Source organism: Gobio gobio (assembly GCF_949357685.1).
Source record: "Gobio gobio genome assembly, chromosome: 2".
Classification (NCBI taxonomy): Eukaryota; Metazoa; Chordata; class Actinopteri; order Cypriniformes; family Gobionidae; genus Gobio; species Gobio gobio.
In genome coordinates this window covers 61,976,783-61,995,289 of record NC_137098.1, presented here as the reverse complement: position 1 = coordinate 61,995,289, position 18,507 = coordinate 61,976,783, and the positions used below count along the sequence as shown (strand labels likewise).

General features: G+C 39.5%; 1 protein-coding gene across 1 annotated transcript in view; it reads left to right on the top strand.

Annotated features, from left to right (window-relative positions):
- snx15 (sorting nexin 15) overlaps positions 1-10,230 on the top strand; it is an 11,551-nt gene extending 1,321 nt beyond the window's left edge. Inside the window, exons 5-8 of the mRNA XM_079844390.1 lie at positions 2,129-2,456; positions 2,530-2,679; positions 2,761-2,970; positions 8,413-10,230. Of these exons, the coding sequence (XP_079700516.1) occupies positions 2,129-2,456; positions 2,530-2,679; positions 2,761-2,970; positions 8,413-8,525 (801 nt within the window). The 3' untranslated portion in view covers positions 8,526-10,230. The remainder of the gene's footprint in view (positions 1-2,128; positions 2,457-2,529; positions 2,680-2,760; positions 2,971-8,412) is intronic.
- The last annotated feature ends 8,277 nt before the right edge of the window (positions 10,231-18,507 follow it).

Below are 18,507 nucleotides of genomic sequence, written 5' to 3'. Positions count from 1 at the left end.
TTGTGGCAGGAGCATTATCTGCTGAAAGAGCCACGGCCACCAGGGAATACCGTTTCCATGAAAGGCTGTACATGGTCTACAACTATGCTTAGGTAGGTGGCACGTGTCAAAGTAACATCCACATGGATTTGCAGGACCCAAGGTTTCCCAGCAGAACATTGCCCAAAGCATCACTGCCGCCACCGGGTTCCTTTTCCCTATAGTGCATCCTGGTGCCATGTATTCCCATGTGTGATGTAAAAGAAAACATGATTCATCAGACCAGGCCACCTTTTTCCATTGCTCCGCGGTCCAGTTCTGATGCTCACGTGCCACTGTTAGTGCTTTTGGCGGTGGACAGGGGTCAGGGCAGGTCTGCGGCTATGCAGCCCCATACAAAACAAACTGTGATGCTCTGTGTATTCTGACTCCTTTCTATCAGAACCAGCATTAACTTCTTGAGCAATTTGCGCTACAGTAGCTCGTCTGTTTGATCAGACCACACGGGCCAGCCTTCGCTCCCCATGTGCATCAATGAGCCTTGGCTGCCCATGACCCTGTCGCCGGTTCTCCACTGTTCCTTCATTGCACCACTTCTGATAGACACTGACCACTGCAGACCGGGAACACCCCACAAGAGCTGCAGTTTTGGAGATGCTCTGACCCAGTCGTCTAGCCATCACAATTTGGCCCTTGTCAAACTCACTCAAATCCTTACGCTTGCCCATTTTTCCTGCTTCTAACACATCAACTTTGAGGACAAAATGTTCACTTGCTGCTTATCCCACACACTAACAGGTGATGAAGAGATAATCAGTGTTGTTCACTTCACCTCTCAGTGGTCATAATGTTATGCCTAATCGGTGTATATTTTATATATACTGTATATATATATATATATATATATATATATATATATATATATATATATATATATATATATATATATATATATATATATATATATATATATATATATATATATATATATATATATATATATATATATAATATATATATATACAGTATGCCTACAGACACAATGTCATTGCCATAGAAGACAATGCAGATATTCCGTAAAATGAAAGCGAGCCACGGGACACAAATTGGATCCGTACAATTGCGATACACAGTGTGGACAGTCAATCATTTCGATCAGATTCCAATCGGATTCACATATAATCGGATTTGGACTGACATTGTGACACTAACAGCGTAGCCTAAGCGACTTCTTTAAAAAAAAAAAAAATGTAATGGTAATGTTACTCATCCTTAGGTGTTGTGTAGGTGGAACATAAAATAAATATTGCTTTTATCAAAGTTCTTAATGGGCACTGACCACTGATCTATATGAAGGACTGGATTACTCATGACCTCATAAATAGTGAAGCCACTGCGCTGTCATATTAGTATTCCTTAGTATTCCCTTACATTCAATTGAATTAATTGGAAATCATCTGAAAACATAACCTGAAGTCTGTACTCCCTGTATATTCTTACAGTGCACATCCAGTTTAAAGTCGGGAATTTCCTCTGCTTATTAATTTCGTATAGTCACAAATCGTAAAAGTAAAGACCTTCAAGACTAAGACCTTCAAAAGTCTGGTCTTGAGTACTACAACACTACAATTTAGTATATATTGTAATATTTAATGTATATTCGAATCACGTTCTGCTAATAATCCCAGATATATGTCCATACATAAATAAATCTGTATTGTGTCAGTTACCTGTGGCAGCGACCAATCATAGTGATTTCTAAAAATCACTTATCTCACCTGAAAAGACCATAAATATTACAGATAGCATTTGAAATATCAATTAATGTACACACATGTATCTTAAAAACTATTCATGTGCGACCAAAATGCTGCAAATCGGGTGATTTTAGGTCAATGTTTTGGCTGTAAATCAATGATGCCATCGTAAGATGGCCGCTCGAACGCTTCCGGTGACTTCACCGCCTGGCGGCAGTTTATAACGCAATGAACAATCCAGGCTTTATATAGATCAGTGGCACTGACATGGTCACAGTCCAAAAATAGCAACAAATCACCCTAAAAGAATCATAAAAGTTGTCCATATGTGTGCTGTATTTTTGTGAATGTTTATTTTTTGGTAATCCGCTTGGTCATTTTTCCTCTGTCAGGGAGGAGAAGTGAGGAAACCACTGGAGACAGCTGCTATTTCCACATCTCTTCCGCCTCCTCTTATTCCCCTGCCTGAGAGGAACGCTGAGCTGCTGGCTGAAGAGGAGACGGGGAGGGATGCTCCTATCCCAGCCCAGGAGCTGGAGTCCAACCAAAGACTGACAGATCTAGCCCAGCCAGAGATAGCCGTTGAGGCCTTTTCTGTCGACACGGAAAGCAGCTTCACACAGGAAACACAAGCAGAAACGGAAATTCAGGGGCTGACAGAAAAGGAGAGCGACACTGACATCACAACGCATCAGAATAACGGCACAGACGCTACAACACGTTAGTCAACATCTTTAATCCTGTTTCTATTCTATTTCTATTCGATGGCTAATACCTGCTCTTCATCTTCCAGATGCCTCGCTTGAAATGCCAGGTTCTCCAGTCGACCAATTAGAGGAGTTTGATTCGCTGTTTGATTCTGGATTGGAGGAACATTCAGACAAGGCTCCGCCTCCGCTTTCAGATACAGACCTTGCTATTTTTGACCCATGTGTCAAAGAAGGTAGGGAAGTCTGCACAGTGGTGTTGTTTTTTTTTTTTTTTAATGCAAACCTCACTCTCATCACCTAATCCAATGCCTCAGATCAACCATACGGATCACCCAGCCACGCTCAACTCCTGTCTGTCCCTCTAACTGGTCCAAATGGGACTGAGTCTGGAGGAGATGTGAGCTACGTGCACCAGGCCGATGAAGAGCTGACTGCCGCCCAGGAGCGAGAGAAAGAGGGGGATTACACTGCAGCAGTGCAACGATACAGGATGGCTGTCGATATATTTATGAAAGGAGTGCAAGGTAAGACAAGGAGGCTGTTTGTGATACTAACATTCTAACAAATTGCTTCTTTCTGCAGTATATACATGTATATGTGCTGTATTCAACAAAGCTCACTGTTGGGAATATAATATCCCTCAATGCATGTTCTTGACTTGATCTTCCTTTTCCAGTCTGACTAATTAACTTGAAGTTATAACAAGTGTGCACAAAATTAAGTTTAGAATGCAAAATAGACCATTTTTACAATTTAAAATAACTTTTCTATTTTAATATATTTTGAATGTAATTTATTGCTGTAGTGGCAAAGCTGTATTTTCAGAATCATCACTACTCCAGTCTTCAGTGTCACATGATCCTTCAGAAATCATTCTGATATGATGATTTGCTGCTCAAGAGTCAAGACACTTTTATCATTATCAATGTTGAAAACAGTTGTGCTGCTTAATATATTTGTGGAAACCATGATGCATTTCTTTCAGGATTCATTAAAGGAACACGCCGACTTTTTGGGACTTTATCTTATTCACCGTATCCCCCAGAGTTAGAGAAGTCCATACATACCATTCTCATCTCCGTGCGTGCCATAACTCTGTCTGACGCACCCACCGCTAGCCTTAGCACAAAGACTGGAGGTAAACAGCTCCAGCTAGCCTAGCTTAGCACAAAGACTGGAGGTAAACAGCTCCAGCTAGCCTAGCTTAGCACAAAGACTGGAGGTAAACGGCTCCAGCTAGCCTAGCTTAGCACAAAGACTGGAGGTAAACAGCTCCAGCTAGCCTACTGCTCAATAAGTGACAAAATAACACCAACATTTTCCTATTTACATGTTAATACGTAATAATCAAGGAACTTTGTGCCGTACCATGGGTGCAGCGGCACAATGATATTCAGAGCCGACCCAAGGCATAACCAAACTAAGCGGCTGCTTAGGGCCCCCTTAGCCACCAGAGGGCCCCCAAGAGCACAAGAAATTACTCTCCGGCAAAGTTATTTTATGATGATTGAAATCGCGCAATGGCCTTAAACAGTAATTGCAATAAATTGCAAAACGTTTTCTAATATATGCACGGATTGATTCTGACAGCGCTGCACGAGCTTGCGGCGCCATCGGCTGGACACTATTCGCTTGTTAGTCAGGGTTCAAAGTGCAGAAAAATCGGCGCTAAAACGTACTCGTCAGTTGCCCGGTAACCTTTTTATGAATGGATGGATTTGAGAATGCGCTATATGGTTTAGTGCGAATATCTTGTCTGACGTGCTGCATGTTTTGGACAGAGTAGACCGCATAGCTTCCAGTTTCTCCCTTGAAATTATAAATTGTGTAGCCTACATTTTGGAAGTTTTTATTTAGAAAATAAGAAGGTTCTTTCTACACAGTCAAATAGAATACAAAAAATAAAATTATTTCCGCCAAAATAAAAGCTCTGTTTAATGTTTGAAAGAAATCAACATTTCTTGTTTTTAAAATAAGTCTCTTCTGCTCACCAAGGCTGCATTTATTTGATTAAAAACACAGTAAAAACAGAAATATTGTGAAATAATATTATAATGTAAAACAGCTGTTTTCTATGTGAATAAATAGTAAAGTGTAATTTATTCCTGTGATCAAAGTCTTCAGTGTCATATGATCCTTCACAAATCATTCTCATATGATGATTTACTGCTCAAGAAACATTTATGATTATCAGTGTTGAACAATGTTTTTAGGATTTCTTGAAAGCTTTCTATTTCAGAGAAATGCTGTTCTTTTGAACCTTTTATTCATCAAAGAATCCTGGGGAAAAGTGAGCATATTCAGCATAAGAGACTACTTAAAAAAAAGTACATATCCCAGTGTGAACTGTAAGACTTACTGTAAGAGTTTGAATATTAACGCCTGATCACTCATGTGGGTTTGTTACAATTAAAAACCGTATAAGGGTAAAAACATGACAGGCAGACATGATGTAAGCAACACAGCTACAACTAATAAAATGTATACTGGGTGTGCGAATTATCAAGAATTGACAATAGTAAATCGTATTGGTGGTACAGAGGGACCCCCAAATAAAATTCTGCTTAGGGCCCCATAAAGGCTTGGGCCGGCCCTGATGATATTACACAGCGCCTGAAAATAGGCTAACTTCCGTCAACATAACCAACGTGACAACCTGCTTACACAGAGAGAGCGCTGGGGACTATTTTCAGGCGCTGTGTAATATCATTGCGCCGCTGCACCTTTGGTACGGCAGCAAAACTCCTTGATTATTACTCAGGAATGAGAGAATAGTTCCTAGCCATATCTGCCTAGAAAATCACAACCTTTCCTTTTCCGTTGGTCTTAGTACATGATGTAACTATACACATCACATGTAAATAGGAAAATGTTGGTGTTATTTAGTCACTTATTGAGCAGTAGGCTAGCTGGAGCTGTTTACCTCCAGTCTTTGTGCTAAGCTAGGCTAGTGGTGGGTGCGTCAGACAGAGTTATGGCACGCACGGAGATGAGAATGGTATGGACTTATTTAACTCTGGGGGATACGGTCAATAAGCTAAAGTCCCCAAAAGTAGGCGTGTTCCTTTAATGAATAGTAAGTTTAAAAGAACAGCATTTATTTGAAATATAAATATTTTGTAACCAGTGTTGCTATTTATCAGTGTTGGGCAAGTTACTGAAAATTAGTCATTAGTTACAGTTACTAGTTACTTCTTTTAAAAGTAATTTAATTACTTTACCAATTACTGTATAACAAAAGAAATTAGTTACTAAGGAAAGTAACTTTTAAGTTACTTTTATGTCTGCTTTTTAAATGTAAATATGAAGAGTACTGACCAGTCAAACACTATAAACATAATTTTTAGAACTATTTATTGTAATCAACAGGGCAAAAGGCCTTCAAATCAAGCAGTAGTGCAGTGTTTAGTGTCCAGCAGCAGCAGCAGCGAGCATTCCTTAGCCTGGGAGAGTTATGGCCTTTTTACACCTGGTGGTCACTTTATTCGTTTTCTCTGACCAGATATCCATCCGATTGTGAAAAGACCAGACCAGTAAATGCCTTCCGAGATTCTTTCGAGACGGATTTAAATCCGATTACTCAAACAAACCAATTCAGAAGGTGTAACACGCGTCGCCGCAAATGAGTAAGGCAAGCCAACACGCAAACTGCCGCCAGTGAAACTGAAAGTAGGCTAAGTCTTAGATGCTCAAAAACACAATCATCTTCATTAAAACTAATGAGACCAAATGATCTTAGCAGTGCTTAGTTCGCTCTCTCTCATATTGCGGTCTTTGATCTTTTAACTGATACATAAAATGCAGCTCATATCTTTTGCTTTCATTGACATGAACTCTGTTAAATGTGCATATTGCGCGGGAATTGAAGATCGGATTTATATTCATTTTGTGGAGAGGTGTATAGTAAAACAACCTGCATGTTTTTGTTTTTGTTTTTATTTTTATTTTTTTAGATTGTGTAGCCCGTTTCATTTGCGAGCGCCTACGCCTAACCTCAACTTATAAAAAATGGCTTTTTACTGTGGTGGTGTTGGTGGTGGTGATAGTAGTTTAAACTAACATTGTGAGTGTTTGATATCTTTTGATTTTATTATAGGCAAAACAAGTCCAGTGTTGATTTGAGAGGCTAAAGCGTTGGGTTAACTCGCTGTTCAGCCGCTGGCCGCTTGGTCATCACTTTAAAAAAACAAAAACTTTAATTTAACAACAACAAAAAAAATGCTCCAAACATTTTTCTAAATTAACTTAATTAAAAAACTAAACGAAATATAACTACTTTGACATTAAAAACAAAAATGAACTATTTTAATGGCTGCAACAATGTGTAATTAAATAAAAAAATGTAATAAATAAAAAACACGGGCCAGGCTAGGGCCTAGATCTGAGCTTCTTGTCTGCAAGCGTTCATTTTTCACAAAAGAGAGTAACGCGAGTAACAAACTCATTTAAATTTCAGTAATTGTAATTGCGTTACTTGATTTAAAAAAATATTTAGTTACTTGCGCGTTACCACTAAAAGTAGTGGAATTACAGTAGCGCGTTACTCCCAACACTGCTATTTATATAGTACTACACTATAGTTACTATTAAAAGTAATGCATTACAATATTGCATCACTCCCTAAAATAGTTACTAAATTAGTTACTTTTTATGAAAAGTAATGCATTGCATTACATTTTTTAAGAACTCTTTCTCATCTGGGCTGGGCTTGCTTGTTTTCATTTTGAGGAATACTGAATGTGTTTTTGTGCAAGTGAGATGAGTAAATGAATCCTCACATTTAGTCTAGCGCTACAATAACCATCATGTTTACACAGCGCCTCTGCACTCACTCACCATTTCTCTCAACATGTGGACAGGAGAGCTGTCGGTCCATAAATGGGAAAACAAAGTAACTTGCATTACTTGTTTAGAAAAAGTAACATATTTTGTTGTAAATTTAAAAGTAATGCATTACTTTACAAGTTGAAAAAAGTAATCTGATTACATAGCTCGCGTTACTTGTAATGCGTTACCCCAACACTGTTTGGAACATTTTAGGGTGTGCTCACACTTGGCAGTGTCACAAACTCGCAAACTCACAAACTCGCCATGATGTTGCCCATCACAGTTTGGCACAGGCGTCAGAACCGCGTCTCCTCGCAGCAGATCTTGGTTTGTGTGTGTGACGGAGGGATTCCTGCCACTGCTTGACTCCTTTACACATTTTATAAGCTCTTCACGAGTTCTCAACTGGTCAAAATACCATCATATGTAGCTACGCACACAAAACGAGCGCATTTAGCCCAGCACACAGCATTGTTTCGGATGCTTGGTAAGTTCTGTCGCCGAATATACGTAATAAAACCCGACCAATCAGGTTGTGAACATATCCCTATGCCTTTAGGTTCAGTGTTAAAATGCCAGTGTGAACGCTAAGCAGACCAGGACTAAATATTTTGGGTTTTTTTGGTCTGGAGTGGACCAAACGAGCTAAGCGAACCGGACACTAAGTGTGAACACACCCTTAAAGCTCTTTACTGTCACTTTTGATCCATTTAATATATTCTCGCTAAATAAAAGCATTAATTTCTTTGGAAAAAACGGCAATGTTATAATAAATTGCATGACCAAAACACTGTTGTTTTGATAAACATTGTAGGTTTTTATTCTTGTTTTCTATCTAAATAAAAAAAAAAGGGAAAACTGGCCCCATATGCAGATTACAGACCCTAAATCATTCAAATGTCAATTTGCTGTGGACAGAATGACCCTGACGTGATTCAATTATCCGAGAGGAAAGAGCAGAGTAGCTCTCAACACAAGGACATTACATGACACAATGATTTTTTTCCTCAAAGCAGGAAATTAGCTCTTTTTGGATGCAATGCAAAATAATTAAATGGTAGGTTGAAACTAAACCTCACAACATCCCTTTGTTCTACCCTTTTTCTCTTCTCTCTCTATTACTCATTCTCTCCCGCTAGGAGATGTAGATTTGAAGAGGAGAGAAGCAGTGAAGAGGAAGATTGCTGAAGTCCTAGAGCTTGCGGAGAGACTTCTATCTATACAGACTCCCACTCACGACCACAATACATAGAGAAACAATTTAAACACACATACACACACACACACACACACACTAACTCAAGCTTCATCAAACCTGGGAGACCCAAGCACACTCCCACATATCTACCCTCATGAACCGAGTTTTGACTAACACACGCACACATATTGAAACAATTCCACCACGGTTTCACGTAAGTGCAACTCGCCGACCACCCACACGGTCAACACACACACACACACACACACACACACACTTGACTCCCACACTTACCTTCCCGCTCACTCAAATACTGTAGGTACACTTGTAGTTCCATCCAAATGGATGTGTCCAACAGCACTACACTCCCTGCATCTAAGACCAAGTGATTTTTACTTGATTTTACACTATTTTAACATAATCATCTAATACTCTCTGATCCTAAGGAACTGGGAATGTCTTTAGAGGCGATTCAATTTTCTTTAATCCAGCTTTTGTGTAAATGAAGTCGTTGTGTAAATGACTGTTGTCTAAATGAAGACATTGCCTTTTTCAATGGAATCTGCCTGTTTTGTAAATTATAAGTAACTTTAAAATGTAATATAAATATAAAATGGCATTCTCAACCCATTTTACATTTGTGATATTTCAGGGTGGAACAGGATATTCAATGTGTTCATTAAAGCGTTATAAGCTATGAAACAAGCCAATCGGCTACGAGGTGAATCACAACACTGAAGCAAAAAAAGTGTTAGAAAATTGGACAAAAATACAAAGTTACAAGACTGTACTTAATGGTTTTGGTGATGGAAAAAACGTGTCTGGTTATCACCAGACCAAGCTCAATCTTTTAATATGGTCTGGGGAGTCTGTATTTTTACTGCACAAGAGGCGTGATCAACGTGCACAGTTCGAATGACTCCGTATGCAATTGGATAGTCCTTCAACCAATCAGACCAACAATCCATCGCTTCTCTATCCGTCATTGTGTTAAACCCATAGACTGTAAAAAAAAATATGGACGTAGTGTCCGTGACGTCCCCCATAGGATTCTGAAGAGCAGTTCTGAAGCGTAAAGTAGGGACGAGCTGGCCGTCGCCATCTTGGCAGCGCGTCATTCCCGGATAATAGAAAATGGGCAAAGAGGCGGGACATGGGCGGAGCTTAAGTGACACGATGACTTACAGACAGCAGACAAACAGCAATCCACCTGTCACTCAAAGTGGCCACGCCCTTAATTATGCAGAACTTTAAGGCTTTATATAATGTAAACGAATGAGTTGAAAATTCACCCCCCTCACAGTTGTCATGAAGGGCAAAATTAGCCGTATAGACCAAAACCACAATTTGTACCAGATTGTAAACATGTTTTATTCTGCTGTAAAGTTGGACATTTTAACATGGGGCTCAATGAGATTCTGCTCCTTCTGGAGCCTAAAATGCTAAATAACGACCAATTAAGGATAGTAAGCGTTATTTTCCACTACAAACGTAACTAAACATTTGAAGTAAAAAAAAAAAGTAATTTAGTCTAGTATAAACTTGTGAAAATTTAAATATTAAATACAATTATAAAATGTTAACATATTTGTTAAATAGTTGTATTAATCATATTTATGTTGTTTTATTTTTGTAATGTGTTTTTGTTAAGTCATGTTATAATATTGTTTTGAACTGCTTGTGATTTACAATGGTTACTATTAACTGTTCATTGTTTTTGTTTTTTTGCGGGTGTGTTGAATTGTATTAAATCCAGACCAAAAATTCGAATAATCAAACTAAATCATAATAATTATTAATGTTAATAATAATAATAATATAGGGAGCCCACAATAACAACAACAAAAGAACATAAAAAATGAGCTGTCCCTGTTTTTTAATGAATAGATAATAACAAATTAGATTTTTGTGATATTTTGACCACTCAAATAGGAAATGTCCCCGGTTTCAATTTCAGAGATCTGGTCCCCTTACTATAAAAACAACACTAAATATTAAGACTTTAACACTCTTTTGTAATGTTCATGTTTTGTTCTGTTCATTTGCCCTCGTCGTGTGTCTCTGATTAGTTAACCATCCACACCTGTTTGCGTTCTCCCTCATTAGTCCCCTTATATGATCTCCCTGTTCTGTTCTGCGCTTGTCGGATCTCGTCTATGTGTAGTGTGTGTGTTGCTGCTGCCTGTGGAGAACTTCAGTGATATTAGACTTGTTGGAACTGTATTCATCCTCATCTGTTTGCCAGAAACCACCCGTGACAAAGACATTATAATAAACCCATTGCTTAATCTTATCACTGTTCATATGATTAAGCACTACAGGGACAAAGCTATTCGTTTAGCGTTTTGTTGTACACTGCGGTACTCTAAACCGTTGATTAGAGTAACTTTATTGCAATGACAGCATAAACAACACCACAGCTCAAATAATACATTTTAGTAGAATAATTGATGTAAGTGCTTCTATAATTATACGCTTCACATTACTGCTACTAAAATATGCCTCATTTACTCTGATTTTAAGTGTCTTTTAACCCTCAGTTTTTCGAATATTCCATAAAAATTAAGAATAGTCCATTCTGATTTAATTGAGACTTGCTCAAATAATACACCTTTTAACACAACAATTAATGTAAGTGCTTTACAAAATTGTATGCTTCACGTTTCTTTTTCTCAATCCTAGCCCCATTTACTTGTTTTAAGTGCCTTACCATAATCAACACTACCACGAATGCTGTCGATTGTATCGACCCTGTAGAATACTCTATTTAAATATTGTCTAAATGGCTATTTGACTGTGCACTATCTAACCTCTAGTGGTTAAAAACAAAACTGCATGCATTTTGCAGAAGAACATTGTTTTGGTTGTGCTTCGGCTCCTCGGGACTGTGCGGATGAATATGGTTTTGCGGCACCTGTGAACACATGGAAATCCAAAAGTGATGACGTCTGAGCAGGTAAGTGCAATATTTTATGTTGTTGTTTTGACTAATTACAAACACTGATATTTTTTTAATGAATGACGTTACAAAACTGATACATGGCAATATATCTGCTCAATAAAATACCTTACTCACCTGAGTAATAAAAACGCAATCTCCGCATCGCTTTTACAACATTTAATCCCTCAGTTTTCAGTATCTCCGAGAAGCCAAGCCGATGTTGATTCTTGTTTTATTACGAGCTCTGCCTGGTTTGGCGTCTGTTTAAAACGGGTGATTCCCCGGAGGTTTGAGATTTAGCTGCTCCATATCAACCTTTCTCCCTCACTGTGACCACTAACCTCTGCCACTCCCACACCAGACACGCGTCAAAGTAGCCGGAGCAACTTGGGCGACTAATGTACGCAATTTCCCGCAAAACCATCAAAAATATAAATACTTATAGCTAATCAGGATAAGACAAAATTTGTTTTGGGAGAAGGATTGATGTGTTGTATGGAATGATATTCCGGACAATATTCAAAAGGAATTACAAATTGTATTTGCAATTGCATTTTCAATTTGTGCACGCATACATTGTGACATAATGGAAACACAAATGCGGGATTTGAAATTGCGTTTGATATAGTCGGAAAGTATACGCCCTCAAGTGGTGGAAAACAGGGATTTTGCCTATTTTTTGCAATAAAATCTGGCCTTTTTTAATATAATAATTCAATCCAGAATGTATTATATGTTCACCTGGCAACCAGACAAAAAGAAATGTCTGCAGTCGGCGTGTATCAGACGAATATCATCACCATAGTTCCAGCTGTCACAGTGAATTATAATGAGTTAAAATCAGAGAATCTCATAGACTGTAAAAAAATATGGACGTAGTGTCCGTGACGTCCCCCATAGGATTCTGAAGAGCAGTTTTGAAGCGTAAAGTAGGGACGAGCTGGCCGTCGCCATCTTGGCAGCGCGTCACTCCCGGATAATAGAAATGGGCAAAGAGGCGGGACGTGGGCGGAGCTGAGGTGACATGATGACTAACAGACAGCAGACAAACGGCTATCCACCTGTCACTCAAAGTGGCAAATTAGCCATATAGACCAAAACCACAATTTGTACCAGACTGTAAACATGTGTTTTTCTGCTGTAAGGTTGGGCATTTTAACATGGGGCTCAATGAGATTCTGCTCCTTCTGGAGTCTGTCCCTAGTGGCCAGTCAATGAATTGCAGTTTAAGTCACTTCCGTATTGGCTTCAAGAGAAACTGCGGGAGGATGCCACTTGGAGAATCTGTGGAAACTTGACATGATGTGAGTGGTGTGTTGTCTATATGACTCTGTACCCACAATCCAATTAATCAAAAATTTAAAAAAGAAAATTACTTTATTTAGTAGTGACTTTCAATCGCAGTTCATGTTCGTTTCGCAGGAGGATGCTCTGAATTCTGCTTCATTTCGGATTTTTTATTTTATTTTTAAATGCATTCATATTCATTTAACTTTGTTTCTTTTTGATTGGTTGGCAGGTGATAAATGCTTAGTTCCAGGTTTTGGCTTTGTTTGAAGTGCAAAAAAACTACACAGCAGTTTAACAACATATTTTTGATGAAAAAGATAGACATTTATTGGATATTTCTCCCCGTTTTCCTTATAGAAATGAATTACGATGAAAACGGTGCTTTGTTTTCCACCACTTGAGGGCGTGGCATACTTTCCGTTTATACGGACTACCAGCACATCCGGGAACTTAACTGTCAATTTCGTCACCGCCCCTTTTTAGACTTTCCATTAGGGATGGGCATGATTAATTGGCGATCGATAATTGATCGTTAAGAATTTCGTCAATCACGTTAATTTGTTATCGATTAATCCAATGCTTTTTTTTAATCTAATGCAGGTTGCGTTGCGTAGTGTGAGTCTTGAAGCAATTAAACAAATGTAGCTATGTGGTAGCAATTAAACATTTTACCACCAGGGTGCAATATTTGACACCATACTCGGTTATTTGTGATCTTCCGTTTTGATTTCAAAAGAATAATCATGAAGAGGTCACGGCGAAGTGTGGCGTGGGACCATTTTGATTTAAAAAGCGAAATAGTTCCCTGCAAACATTGCGATGCCGTGTATAAGTACATATAAGTACTTATACACGGCCACGACTCAAATGATGTACCACTTACACAAAGTCCCTGGTTAATGTCGGTGGCGGTGCATCCAGCTCTCAGTCTCAATCTAGCATCAAGGTGGGCTGGCCAAGTTAGCGTGGAGGTACCTGTGTCAGTGTTGCCAAGTCTGCGGTTTTCCCGCAGAATTGGGCTACTTTAACACTGTTTCCGTTGGCTGTTTTTTAATGTCCGCGAGTTGAAGCGATCCCAATTATGTGATATTTATCCCCGGGAATGCAAATTTTTGCAGGGAACCCTGCCAAAAAAACTGATTTTACCTGCAGGAAACGCAATTTTTACCGGGGACGAAATTGACAGTTAAGTTCCCGGATGTGCCGGTAGTCAATAAACCCCGCCCTCAGGACAGATTGACAGTTGACTGTGTTAGGCATTGGAAATGCAAGTGCAAAGGGGATTGCGATTCCATTTGAATTTTGTGAGGGTTGTGGCAGGACGCGGAGGAAGTGAAATAGCAAAGAGGTGATTTTCTATTGCTATTCCAAAATGGCAGGGTCATAACTCGAAAGACATTGTAAATGCAATTGCAAACGGAATTTGCGTTTCCATTTGAAATTTGGCAAACATGTTACTTACAGAGAAAAGGAAATCCAAACACAATTGCAAAGCACGCATTTGTGTTATGTCACAACGTAGGCTATGCGTGCACAAATTGCGATTCCTTTTGAATAATGTCCGGATTATCATTCCATACTATATTGACACATTATCTCACGTTGACTTTAAAGGGTTAGTTCACCCAAAAATGAAAATTCTGTCATTAATTACTCACCCTCATGTCGTTGGACACCCATAAGACCTCCGTTCATCTTCGGAACACAAATGAAGATATTTTAGTTGAAAGCTGATGCTGAGAAAGGCTTCAGATAGGCCTCCATTGGCATTCAGTACATTTAAACTCACAAGACCCATAAAAGGCACTTAAAACGTCGTCACAAAGTCCATCTCACCACAGTGACTCTACAATAATTTTACGATGCGACGACAATAGTTTTTGTGCGAAAAAAAAAATCAAAATAACACCTTTATCCAACTTGTTCTTGTCTTCTGTGTGTGCCTCCACGACGCATGCGCGAGAATATGACGCAGATCCGGCGTTCGGACAGATGACCCAGAGGCGATTTGTTTACAAGCAGAGGAAGACGCGCGTGTCTAAGCTGTTGAATTCTACATTGATCGTGCTTTAGGTCTCGGCGTAGTTCTCAAAATCGGGTTTAAGTGTGCATTTCATGGATTCCCGAACGCCGGCGCTACGTCATATTCTCGCGCATGCGTCGTGGAGGCACACACGGAAGACAAGAACAAGTTGGATAAAGGTGTTATTTTGATTTTTTTTTTTTTCGCACAAAAACTATTGTCGTCGCATCGTAAAATTATTGTAGAGCCACTGTGGTGAGATGGACTTTGTAACGACGTTTTAAGTGCCTTTTATTGGTCTTGGGAGTGTGAATGTACTGAATGCCAATGGAGGCCTATCTGAAGCCTTTCTCAGCCATCAGCTTTCAACTAAAATATCTTAATTTGTGTTCCGAATATGAACGGAGGTCTTACGGGTGTCGAACGACATGAGGGTGAGTAATTAATGACAGAATTTTCATTTTTGGGTGAACTAACCCTTTAAGAGGTTTGAGCGCAGTTGTTTGAATACACCACCAGATGTTGCTGTTTTGCCTAAACTAGATCAAGACATCCGCAGCACAGATAAAGCCATCTCTCTTAGGGCCGTCGTGTTTAGGGCTGTCGTACGCACTTTGGCTCTGTTTCTGGAGTGGGGTAAAGGGAAGGAATATAAAGGACAAAAAGGATTACATAGCTGCAAGAACTGAGGGATGAGCATGGATCATCTCTATTGTCAGTGGATGGAAAATATCCCTCTCTTTCCCCTCCTACTGTTGTTTTCTCGCACTCCCGTCGGGCTTGTGTATTTGCTGTTTTGGCTTCCTGGAGAGAATGTGGAATGGAGAGAGGTTACCGCACCTGTGTGTGTGTGTGTGTGTGTGTGTGTGTGTGTGTGTGTGTGTGTGTGTGTGTGTGTGTGTGTGTGTGTGTGTGTGTGTGTGTGTGTGTGTGTGTGTGAGAGCGATGAAGAGAGTGACAAAAAGGAAAACGGGGGGAGATGGAGTGTGTTTGGGCATTAGCATGCTGAGAGTGTCAGCTCTCGATGTCCCTCTCTCCCCCTCTCCATCCCTCATTCTATCTCTCACTCACCAATCCCTCTCTCCTCAGTGTCCATGGCAATTATACCATCAAAACACTCCAGCCAAAGAGGATAATTGCAACCTGAGTACTGCGGAGAGACTGAGAGGGAGAGTGAGTGAAAGTGTGTGTGTGCGCGAGCGCGTTTTCTCACGTCTGCGGTATCTGTGCGCGGCTGAGAGCGCGAGGCGGTGCATTATACTGTATTCCTGAGGTTCTCCACCGCATTGTGAGAGTCATTGCGGTCAGAGATCAAAGAATATGTTTGCGGTGCTGAGAGGACAAGGACAACCCATTGAAGACACATGCACACACTCGCAGTTTTAATCATGTGCATTACCGCAGTCGGTTTCCTGAAACTCAAGGTCAGAGGCGGAAACTCGAAACAGAGCTTCAGTAAAGAGGAGTTGAATCAGAAAGCTGCTGAAACTGGCCATGGCTCTGCTGGATCCAGAATTCAGTGCGGCGATGGTTAAATGTAGTGCTTAAATTATATCTATAGTGGCTTATATAAAGCAGATATTCCTACGGGACTGTCCATAAAATTCACAGGCCCAAAACAATACTTTTATGCATGCATGAGGCCTGACAACGTCCCTTGAGATATAGCCTGTAAAAAGTTTGTGTTGAGTTAGTAGTTAATTTTTTTTAAATTAAATATAAATATTTTGTATCATTATAAATCTTATCTATTTCAAATAAATGCAGTTTTTTTTTACTTGATTCATTGAATCCTGACAAAAATGGTTCGTTTTCCCACAAAAATATTAACATGACTGTTTTCAACAATGATAATAATAAATGTTTCTTGAGCAGAAAATCATCATATCTGAATGATTTCTGAAGGATCACGTGACACTGAAGACTGGAGTAATGATGCTGAAAATTCAGCTTTGATCACAGGAATAGACACACACACACACACACACACACACACACACACACACACACACACACACATTTAAATAGATCTTCTGACCTTTCCAATAAGGTTGCATTTTAAAATAGATTCAAACAGATAATATATATATACGCCGTTAAACTACTTCATGTCTCAAAGCACATGACATTGTAATAATAATGAGCATAAACAATTTAAAGAGCACTGACCTGAACCACCTGATGTCTGCAGATTCATTTCGGCATTGATAGTGTTGCCATGGAAACGCATAAATTTGAGTCACAAACCACTCCGAGTATAATTTGAAGGGTTTCCATCTCTTCCAAATTACAGTAGTTCTGGCGTGAACCATAGACTGTAGAAAAATATGGACGTAGTGTTCGTGACGTCACCCGTAGAGAATTTTTTGAAGCCTAAAGTCGGCCGTTGCCATCTTGGCAGCGCGTCACTCCTGGATAACTGAATATGGGCAAAGAGGCGGGACGTGGGTGGAGCTGAGGTGCCTGCGTGATGAAACCACGGCCGCCTAGCTCGACCATAGTGGCAATCCACCTGTCACTCAAGTGGCCACGCCCTTAATTATATAGTTCTGTTTATTCTAAGCGTGCGCTTGTCTGTCACTTTAAATGGCTGTGCTTGTTACAGCAGGATGGATTCTGATTGGCTGTTAATGTTTTTATCGTTCAACAGCTGGATGAAATCGTTCTGAAAGTGATTCCAATGATATAGTTATGTAGACGCTAGTTATATAGAATGAGACAGTTTCTCTGTGCCGTTATCATTATAGCTGTGGTGTGAACTCTGATATTCTTAAATATTGAGAACGATTTTTGGAACTATATCTTTAGCATTATTTTTTATAGTTATCGTCCATTGTGTGAACAGGCCTTAAAGGTGCTGTATGTACGTTTTTGACTGTTGACTGCAAAAAAATACCATCATATGTTTGCAGATATTTAGGAAACATGCGTTCAGTTATTCTAAATAAAAATTGAAATGTGCGTTCCGTGTCAGAATGTCTGTTTTTGTTTTGGTCTGTGACAATTTACCCAATAGTGTTTGGCCACCACAGGTCGCCAGTTGGCGGAAAACAGTGTATTGCTGTCATGGAAGCCGGAAAACAAACTGGGTCAGAGATCACAGATTCTACCTGACCTCAAAATCTAAAATCTCTGAACGGAAGCACATTAAAATGCGCATAAATCAGTCTCCTCGCCTTCCATTGTCAATTGTGCTCGTTCCTGTTGCGTGTCCTCAAACTGGCAACCCTCATGAGCGTCGAGTCTGAGGAGGAGGAGGAGGAGGAGGAGGAGGGGGGCGGGGCAAACTATATTTTTTTAATTTGGACTACAGTACCCATTTCAACCACTAGCTGTCCTGTCATTCCTACATACAGCACCTTTAACTCTGCATGAAACACTGATGATGTGTGATGTCTGCGCGAGCAGGTGCGCGGAGGTATGGAAATGCATATGCTGACAGGCAGGTTGGACATTGCATCCTTGCATTCGGACCGAATTAAATTTGATATCTATAAAGATCTATAGTGGCCGATAGCTGATATGACGCAGATATTCCTACAGGACTTTCTTGTAAAATTCACAGGCCCAAAAACAATACAATACATATATACAGTGGCATGAAAAAGTATGTGAACCGCTTGCAGAATCTGTGAAAATGGGAATAATTTTAACTAAATAAGAGATCATACAAAATGTTATTTTATATTTAGTGCTATCCTGAATAAAATATTATACATAAAAAAATGTTTACATATAGTCCACAAGACAACAAAAATTATTCAAATGACCCCATTCAAAAG